Source organism: Bombyx mori, chromosome 4, assembly GCF_030269925.1.
Source record: "Bombyx mori chromosome 4, ASM3026992v2".
Taxonomy (NCBI): Eukaryota; Metazoa; Arthropoda; class Insecta; order Lepidoptera; family Bombycidae; genus Bombyx; species Bombyx mori.
This window is the reverse complement of record NC_085110.1, coordinates 13164235-13174767: the sequence shown is the minus strand read 5'-3', so window position 1 is coordinate 13174767 and position 10533 is coordinate 13164235. Positions and strand designations below refer to the sequence as shown.

Genomic DNA, 10533 nt, shown 5'->3' with positions numbered 1-10533 from the left:
GAAAATTTCAATTTATTTTCATTAATATTTCAATTGAAGTCATGAAAGCGTTCGGAACTTTAGGATCCAAGACGGCCAGTGTAATAATTTCTATTTACTAGTGGTAACATCCATTTATTCCGTCGAGTAGTAATCGCGTATTAAAAAGGGTAGCCCACAAATTTTATTTGAATAATCAAAGCAAACAATAAATAAATAAACTGGTGGTAGAACCTCTTGTGAGTCCGCACGGGTAGGTACCACCACCCTGCCTATTTCTGCCGTGAAGCAGTAATGCGTTTCGGTTTGAAGGGTGGGGCAGCCGTTGTAACTATACTGAGACCTTAGCACTTATATCTCAAGGTAGATGACGGAATTTACCTCGTAGATGTCTATAGGCTCCGGTAACCGCTTAACACTAGATGGGCCGTAAGATCCTCCACCACGTGACCTAATCAATAAAAAAAAAAGGCAATTAACTATTAGTGTGCTCGGAGAAGTACTATCTTCCGGCTTATGTATGTGAAATATGTGTCCTGGTTTGGAGTTATTACAACATCTCGGCTTGAACTTGAAGTAAATGCCCTAAGTGGGACTCCGTCTCAAGTGTACACCATTAATATTGTGTGCCTCCATGAACCACTGATGCGTAGAGCACCGTACACCTACAGCAACAAATTTCTTAATAAGAAATTGTACATACCTGTAGTTACTGTCAACTATCATAGAAGGCCTATTCCAGCTCACAATACCTACTTTTCCTACTTAGTTACATAATCTTATTAAAATTTGTCATTATTTCAATGAAATGTAGTTACTTAGCTATAGCTACTTAAATCGAAACATATGAAAAAAAAGGAATTAATTTGCATTGGTTAAATTATTTTTATTGGTTAAACATTACCTTAATAATATTTGAATAAATATCAGAGTGACTGATAATAATTACAATAAATGTAAACAAATAAAAAAATTGCGCATTATCATAACGTGTAATTTGCGTAGAGGTGTTATTATTATTTATTATGTTTCATAAATAAGGGCATCTGTGTTAAATATCGATTAATACTTTAATAACATGTAATTAGTCTGTCCGGGGTGAGATATAAAACATTGACGTGAAAGCAAGCTATTTAATAATGCAGTAATATTATTAGATGCAATGCTTAAATTGCGACTAAAGCTTCTCAATAGTCAACTACGGTTTTCCCTTTATCCGTCATAGTAACAATGACCACAACTCATTTTCCTGCATAATTCTTTCCATAGCTATTATTTTTAATCGGGGCAGTAGAACATGGAACTCGCACAGATTAATGGTTAGTTGCAGCGACTGTCCCGCACGCGGCGAATCAAGGAAGAAATTGGTTCACGAATGATTGCTGCGAAGCTACCTATTCGCGCATCCGCAAACGTCCCCGACGCACTGCAATGACGCGGCAGCCACATGAGCGCTCTGAAAGCGTTATTATATTGGTTACGTAGGGTATTGTAGGATTTCTTGGTGAACTTAACCCATAGGCTCAACATGTAGAAAGACTGGCAGTATGCTCTGAAAAGAGTAGTTTTCACTTCCGCAGTAAGCCGTGCGAACCTACGGACCAGTAATTTACTCCAGATTGACAACGCCCTGCGCTCCCTGTCCATGTCTAAATCGTCTGCAAACGTCTCGGTAACCCAGTGATTCAGATACTATGAGTCATGATAATCGCCTTATCGTTGCCACCGCTGACTACTTCCCGAATCCTGATCACGCCGGAGCTAGTTACCGTCGACGCCTTAGACACGTCCTTACGGATCCATCAGATCCAATGACCTTTGCATTAGACGCCTTCAGCTCTAACACTAGGAGCAGGCTTAGGGACCCCGGTAACCGTACTCGTCGAACTCGACAAAGAGTTCGACGTGCAACCTAATCCATGAATCAGCTCGCCGAGTTTCCTGCCGAATCTTCTCAGCGGGTCGCGATTCCGATCTAGTAGTAGATTCATTCGCGAAGCAGTTGCTCTTGAGTTGTTAGGTCTCCTTCGGAGGCGCTCGGGCAGCTGTTAGCAAATCCCATCCCTCCTGGCTGAGCCTCTGCTCGCCCACCTGCCCTGGTGAAACTGGAAAGGCCTCCGGGCCTAACCTAACCCTTCAATCCTAAAAAAAAATAGATTCACATACTTCAATTGCGATATTTGCTTAAGGACACTGCCGCTGAGTGTGACTGATAGAATAGTTTCGTATGTCTTTCTGCCTGATTTAAATACCATTAGCTCGCTTTTAACGGCATTATATCTGAGCCCATGTTCTTCCGCACAACGCTCGCATATCGTAATCAGCTTTCTGAGAGCCCTGATCGATGGGCTCAGCAACACCATATCGTCTACATAACTGATGTTATTGACAAACACACCATCAATGGAATAGCCGATACAGGCAATGCTGATTTCACGAATCAGGTGGTCAATGTATAATTTAAAAAGGCTTGGCGATGATAAGCCACCTTGTCTTACCCCATAATGCAGCCTGCACATGTCCTATTGCGACCCCGACTACTTCATAAAATTGCTCTAATTACCATACCAGTATTTCAAGAGACTGACAACCTCACGAGGCAAGTTTGTATAACTCGACAACTTATGCCACAACCTATCATACGCCACCAGATCAAACGCTTTAGAGAAGTCTAAAAAGTAGGCATAGACAGAATTGCCTCTGTCTGTGTAGTACTGGAAGGTATACTTGAGATTCAGTATAGCCGTTTTAATCGAAAGTCCAGGTCGAAAGCCGAACTGGCCATCATGCAGCTCTAAGTGTCTTCGCAACGGAATATCAACAATTCCATCCAGTAAGTACCTTAGCGATGGCTGTTGCGACTGTTAAAGGCCTGTAGTTACCTAAACTGGATACATCCCCGGTTTTATTCTTAACTATCGGCACAATTACGGTCTTTATCATCGCTTCAGGCAAATATGAATGGCCTACACAGAAACAACATGGCAAGCACTCTGGGTAAGTGAACACAACAATGCTCAATACTCAATGAGTCATGACCAGGCTATTTTCTTCGCTTGATGTCTCTCATCACCCGTGGAACCTATTTCGCCGTGATTCGCGTAATTGGTCCCCCAAGCCGAATATGACCGACACCAGCATTCGCTGTTGCCACTGGAGACAGCACTCCAAAATGCTCCCTAAATGTGTTGGCAATTTGACCGGAGTTGCTAATACCCTCAACACTCAATGGGACACTTGGCTTCAGATTCAACTTATTTTTTTCCTTCCAAAATTTAGAAAAGTCTTTTGCTGAATGCTGTGTTGCAATATCTGTTACGGTAAAAGTAGATAGTGCGGCAAATGTGCACATTTTCCGGAAAATGTACACATTTGCCTCCTTGTTTGGGTAATGTGCATTCAACTAACATTTACAATTTCAAAGAAGGGAAATGCGCATTGAATTCACAATGACCATGTCGTTTTGGTAAATGTGAGCATGGCATACAAAATACGAAATCGCAAGTGTTATTAATGTGGTGCGCATGCGCACCACTACAACCTAACCTAACCTAACCTACAATATATTATATAATATGCAAAGAAAAGTATGTTTTGTTTGTCATTTACATTTTCTAATTAAAAATAATTTTCGTTATTAAAGCCTTTTGTATTATGTTTATTTAAATAAATATTTTTTTACTGCAACAACATTATTAATTTATTTGTATTTACTGTAAGTTTTCTTAGAACATAAAGGTAAGAGTATAAATTTAGCAAAACGCGAAGACAAGAGTACACATTTGCCGGAAAATGTACATATTATTATACATTATATTCAGTTCATATATTATTATACCTAACTCTTTGGCAAATGTGTACATTTACCGGTAAATGTGTACATTTCCCAAGAGTGTACATTTACCGTAACATATCCATCCTAAAGTGTCCAATCTTTTTTTAATATGCCGTTTCACATAGAGTTGTGATGTATAGTGAATTTCAACATCAGCATCTCCAAGTACAGCATCTCCAAATTGTGTAAACAGTCAGCTCAATTTTTTTAGCTATCAAAAAGACATATTGTATACTAATCTTAATAATTCGATAATTGCTAAAGTGAATTTTGTTAATTTCCATTCTTATTCATAGAACAACGAAAAAATACTTTTTTTCAATGAAAAAATCGCTGGGGTTACAATTCTAGAATTCGAAAATTATAATGAAAGCACGTTTTGAATTGTGCTGTACTTTATTTTAAGATAATTCTAATGAAATTGAATTTATTTCCATGTAATTAAAGCGTTTTACTTCCGTGTCGGCAAAAAATCTACGAATGATTTGAATCCGTCGTTTCAATGACTATGAACGAAATAAGAGATACTTGTTGATAAAATATTGGATAGAATTTGATAAAGTTTTTGAAACGCAGTTCATGATTTACACGATATTAACACATCTTAATTATTGCAGCACAAGACACGGTCACGATTGATAATACAAATTCTTAAGAGGTGAGGTTCAATACCCGTGATAACATAGCTATCGAGGCGTAGAGGAGTCTGAAGATAATGAAATACGTGATCTATTAGTGTATAGCATTTAATTGATTAAACATTAAAGTAGGAACATTTTTGACAAGCTTACTTGATAGAAAATATGCAAAATAGTAGTTTTTAATACTGACCTAACACTGTAATAATAAGATACACAAAATAAATAAATGCATATACTTATATCATAATCTTATAATCTATATTGTGCTAAAGAATATTAACAGGTCATACGTTAAGTACCATTGGAAGGAAAACCTATTATCCAAAGTATAACCAGTAAAAATAGCTTCACTTAAATCCAATTTAAGACTTAATTAAATATATTTATCAAAAAAGTTTATTAAAACAACAATAATTGTCTGAATATGATTAAATAAAAACAAATTTAATTAAAAGCGTTCACAGTAATTTCTGTGAAATCATCCGCCACCAAATATACTACTTTCATATTAATAATATTTCTTTCATTAAAAATATTCATTTATTTTATATTTTCAATAAATACCATCCCAGGTCATTCGGGTATATCGCTAAGCTTAATACCACCCGGGCGTCGGTACAAGCGTTCCTGTAGGGGCAGTTCTCCGACTAGAAATCGATCTAGAGCCTTAACAGCCATGCGAGAGTGCCCAGAACTCCTGAAAGCCGTGCTTGCGTCTCGGCCTGCGTACTCCAACATTATATCGCCACCGCCAGGATGCTGGAATTATAATTAACAAAATGATAACCTTTTTATGCGCGTTTTCCGTTACTCACTCAAAAACAGATTATCGTACAGCACGTTCTTGTAATGACCGGTTCAGATTCACGTGAGAGTCACGCGTATGTCCATTCACTCATCAAATTCAGAAATCCCGAAACTTTGCCAGTGTCGATACAAGACAGCTCGTGATTAGATATGAAAATTAATGCAATGAATACGCAAAAAATGTATGAAATCGTTGGAACTAAATCTAGGTTCTATTAGAACTAAATCTGTTAGTTAGAATGCGTTTAAAATTCCTGTACAACATTCGATTCTTTATCCACAGCACCACAATACTTTTGCTAATCCTAAATGTTTCCGTGCGTCATAACATTAAACCTAAAAGTATCAAGTAAAGTATGGAGCTCACCTCGTCTAAGAATGTCGATATATCATAGACACGATCATAAATAACTATCCAACAATCATCGGGGGTGTCATGGTGGGCAACTTCTGCCAAAGTAATTGTGCGGTCCTTGGCTTCAGGTGAGCCTGGTACCACTTCAGTCCACTGTTTCTGCTCCGTGTTAACTGACCAAGGATTGACAAAGCGTAAGGCTGCCATAGTTAGCGCCATTAGATCCAAATCTGCGTCCTGATTTGGCGTGGGTGCTGACAAATTCACTTCGTTGGTAGTATGTACCGTCGTCATCTTTGCGTTCAACTTTAAATTAATATTCGAACTCCTTCGTCCTCAGTGATTTGTAGAGCTTGTTCGTTTCTTAACGCGGTCTCAGCACAATTGATCTATTGCAGACTTGTGGTTCTGTAAAAGTGTTATGAAACCAAGTTAAGTTTAGTTTGCGTTTCTAATCGTCTTAGGGGTGACGGGTAGAAGTACCCGATTCTGATCTTTATTTTAATTTTAAAAACTCATCCAATTTTGCTCGCTTGTAAAAATTTATTAATGTAGACTGTGATTTTACTTTCGTTGCTAATTAATTACTATTTAAGTTTTAAAAAACATAAATGTTTGAAAACAATATCTACGGACAACCCTAATTAAAATCATTGGACCGTATACATGAACATATGATACTTAATCCGAGTATCAAATTCCATGTCCAACTTAGGTATACCACCGTCAAAGCAAGAAGGTGGTATATAAGAAGTTCAGAAACTCAGAACTAGCATTAATGTTCAGACGCGACTCGAGTTATCTGACGGATGTGACCCCCAAAAACAAAAGATAATTAACTCCTTTTATCGTTTCAAACTTGCAAATAATAATACGATCGCAGCACTTATCTTCTTCCATTGACGTAAACCGAAAAATTTATGATAGTTGAGCTGATCTGCGAATGACCCCTGTATAAACTGAGGAAGCAAAATGAGTGGAGTCCCATAAGTATATCCTTTTTTTCAATACTACTCTTAATAATACGGATCAATAGATTTGTTTGCTTCTTTTGAAGAATAATTAGTCAATAAAAGACCAATAATACACGTCTTATCTAGAGCATAAAAGCGGCAAAACAAATAGTATTTACCTTTTAATCAATGCACTCGATCTGAAGGTTTCGTGTTATCTTTGTTGATGTTCGAATCTCGGGGAATGACTGTCACACCAATTGTCACTATGCCACAGTTGTTCGTATTTTAGCTTATTCTTCGCAATGTTTAGATGATGCATGAGAGCGTATACCATTGCCACGAATTAATATTGTCTTGTCATCTAGAACCCGCGACTTGTGAATGAGGTGTCCGGTGTTGTGCGAGTGCTTTTATAGCGTGCGATCGAATCCGCTGGCACGCGCCTTTGTCTGATGTAACCGCTTGCTTATCTTGCTTGGCACACGATCACCCGCACACGACTATATTTCAATAATAAACGAGTGAAGCCCTGAAAACTTCTTAAAACTAGTCATTAGTCTATACATTATAATAATATGGTATATACAATTAGTCGTTATAATTTAAAGTTGAATTGTTTAAAATTTGCTTTGCTTTGCTTTGAGCCTGTAATTTACTATTGTCAGTTTGTTTATATTTTCTATTTTCCTTGCGCTCGCGTGCCATCGAAGCTTCGATTGAGTTTCCACGTAAGAGCTGAGCTCATTTGTGTATTACAGTAAAATAAAGTACCTATTTGGTTTTTTTCTAATAAATCACTTATATTTAAAAAAAACGAATGTTCGACAAAATTAATTAAAAGGCAAAGGAAGATCGTTCAGTCAATGGCTCTCCGTAGACGGAATTTTAAATAATGTGGTTTTTAAGCAATGCCCAATTCAACATTTAAATTTAAAGAAACAACATTGAAGGCAAGTTTTGGCCATTTGCCCTTCGGCGGCGATATTGAAACAATAAAAAAATATATTGTCGAATTTGAAATAAGATAATTACAACTAATTTCTTAGATGCGTACATGAGTGGCAATTTTTAGCATTATTGCATCATTTTTTACGTTTTTACATTTTACAACAGCAAAAAAATGACAATCTCCATTCAGCGGACTGTCGATCATAGACGATCTTCAATCTATAAAAAAATCCAATTAGGGGGTAATTAATTTTCATCACCTTTCATATAGGTTTGACATAAAAAACAGTATTTTTAACTTGTCTTTTCGAAAACAAAATGCACGATGGATTACGTTAAACTGAAGCGTTTTTGGAACCTTTTCTATTAAAGATTCATATTATTAACCCTAAAAAATAAAAATTTGCACCCTTTCTTATTTGACATTAAGCATGACTAAAAAGTCAATTTTGAGTTTCAGAAGGTAAACGTGCATTTTCCTAAAAAGTCACATAAGTTTTTACCAAGAATACAATATTATCAGAGTAGTAACTAGTGACAATTATTGCTTCTCTAAGCCGGTTCGTCTGAAATAAGCATCGGAAACATGTTCTAATGGATGTCGTACGACGCGGACGCAAAGTTCGTTAACCGGCCTACGTACTGAATCAAGAATTTGATATCACATATTTTATCATCATTTCCTGACATTTAAAGGCCTTAAAATTGATCATAATAATATGAACAATGACATGTGAAATTTTAGTATAATCTCTAAAATGTTTGTGCATACTGAACTTAAATACTTAAACCATTTACTATAAGGTACCAGTGTTTTGAAATTTGCATGATACGTCGGTCTGGCATGTTGAATTCTTATGTGAAATCTGCACATCATAAAAAATATATATTTTTAAACTAGCTGACCTGGCAGACTTCGTAGTGCCTCAATCAATAAATAAAAGACCTAAACTTTTGTATAAAATAAAATTAAAACAAACAAAAGGAATCCGTCCGGAATTCTGAGCATTTTCATATCTTTTTTCTACCTTTTAAACCTTCTCTGAACTTCCACAAATAATTCAAGATGAAAATTAGCCAAATCGGTCCAACCGTTTTCGAGTTTTAGCGAGACTAACGAACAGCTATTCATTTTTATATATTATAGAAGATACTTAGTCGTAATTTTAGTCAAAATTACATTTTCCCTCCATTTTCGCTGGTAACCTAAGGGGCTGTTCCAACTTTGCGCGGACGGGTAGGTGAGTTCACGGGCTCAACCTGAGAAAAGCTAACACCGACCTTAACAACGGTGAAGCTTCGGAGAATCTACAACCGGCGAAACTGCGGCGAGAAACTCAGTGGGCAAAATTACATGAAATGTATTTGAATTAATTATTTAGACTTTTACCCACTGAGTTTCTCGCCGGATCTTCTCAGTGATAGATTCTGATTTTAGTTACTGAAATTACTTGACTAAATTAGAATTAATTATTGCACGACGAAGTAAATGCCAAGCAAGGGGTCTAATATTATATCTAATTTATGGATCTCTTTATTTATAGATTTAAGAACTTGATAAGCAGACACAGAGATGAAAAAAGTAAAAAACTTTCTATTTTTTTAATCTCATGTCATTTTACGCACAATGAAAACATCCGTCGTTAGGGTGAACGTTCAAGGTTAAAATAATATAGAATAGATATAATAAATGTAACAATATTTATTTGTCGATAAACTCGCTGACTATGACACTCTTGTTCGTTGTTCAACACTTTTTGTTAGTGGAGTTCAATAAAGACATTTCTATTTAATTCTTTGCGATTCTAACTTTAAGCTACATGTACCCGAAACTATTCCATATCTGAAATCTATTACCATCAATCAATCAATAAATACAAATCAAATCTCAAAGATCTAGTTCAAGTTTTTCTCCGAAAGTTTCTTTTAAATTTAATTGGCTATTTTTAACTAACTATCCAATTGAACAATTAAAATAAACATACGTCCTGAATTAAAATTCTATTCCTTTGATTTAAATACGAAAAAAAATAGGGAAGGCAACAATCTTATGACTTTAGAAAATATAATATTTACAGCTCAATAATTCTTAACGTAAATCAAAATCTCGTTAAGAAACTTTCATAGATATAGTTTATGGTATGATTATCGAATCCAATAAATTAATGTGCACCCGAATCATACACTACCTGTATTACTTTTTTCATTTTAGGAGTTTACTGCAGTCGTCGTGGCCTAAAGGATAAGACGTCCGGTGCATTCGTGTTGAAGCGATGCATCGGTGTTCGAATCCCGCAGGCGGGTACCAATTTTTCTAATGAAATACGTACTCAACAAATGTTCACGATTGACTTCCACGGTGAAGGAATAACATCGTGTAATAAAAATCAAACCCGCAAAATTATAATTTGCGTAATTACTGGTGGTAGGATCTCTTGTGAGTCCGCACGGGTGGGTACCACCGCCCCGCCTATTTCTGCCGTGAAGCAGTAATGCGTTTCGGTTTGAAGGGTGGGGCAGCCGTTGTAACTACACTGAGACCTTAGAACTTATATCTCAAGGTGTGTGGCGCATTTACGTTGTAGATGTCTATGGGTTCCAGTAACCACTTAACACCAGGTGGGCTGCGAGCTCGTCCACACATCTAGGCAATAAAAAAAAAAGTATATTATGTCCTATATGTAATTATTAGTTACATACTTGGAAAACTTTACATTAATTGGTTAGAAAGTCATGACGTAAAGTTTTTTTTGTGGTGTTTGTCATTGAAAGACGTATAGTAAAATGATGCTTTAAAATATATGCTAATAGATAAGCAGTTCCATAATTTATTTATTACGTCGTGATTGTTGTTTCTTGTTATCATAGTTGTGTAGTTAAACAAATACACGTTTGCGGCTTTATAGCCACAAATTCATTTTATAGCAATATGTTGAAATATATTTTAGAGGTAAATAAATTAAAATTATACAGCGGTTTCACTTAAAATATATTTTTAGGTAAAACATGAAA

General features: G+C 36.1%; 1 protein-coding gene across 2 annotated transcripts; it reads right to left on the bottom strand.

The window, feature by feature from the left end:
- Nucleotides 1-4544: 4544 nt before the first annotated feature.
- Nucleotides 4545-9921, bottom strand: LOC101746637 (uncharacterized). 2 transcript variants are annotated; one of them, XM_062668306.1, is made up of 4 exons: nucleotides 9711-9921; nucleotides 6750-7112; nucleotides 5630-6025; nucleotides 4545-5214 (listed from the first exon to the last, which is right to left on the bottom strand). In XM_062668306.1, the coding sequence occupies exons 3-4, from the start codon at nucleotides 5909-5911 to the stop codon at nucleotides 5029-5031; spliced, it is 468 nt and encodes a 155-aa protein (XP_062524290.1). In that variant the 5' UTR covers nucleotides 5912-6025; nucleotides 6750-7112; nucleotides 9711-9921; the 3' UTR covers nucleotides 4545-5028. The 2 variants fall into 2 exon arrangements, with proteins under 2 accessions (XP_062524290.1, XP_004930937.1); XM_004930880.5 differs by lacking the exon at nucleotides 9711-9921 and adding an exon at nucleotides 8550-8636 and having other exon boundaries at nucleotides 6750-7109.
- Between the last annotated feature and the right edge of the window lie 612 nt (nucleotides 9922-10533).

Coding starts and splice junctions, on each gene's coding strand:
- LOC101746637 (XM_062668306.1), bottom strand. CDS start 5,911: ATGACGACGGTACATACTACCAACGAAGTGAATTTGTCAGCACCCACG. Junction 5,215..5,629: donor TATCGACATTCTTAGACGAG/GTGAGCTCCATA, acceptor TTATAATTCCAG/CATCCTGGCGGTGGCGATAT.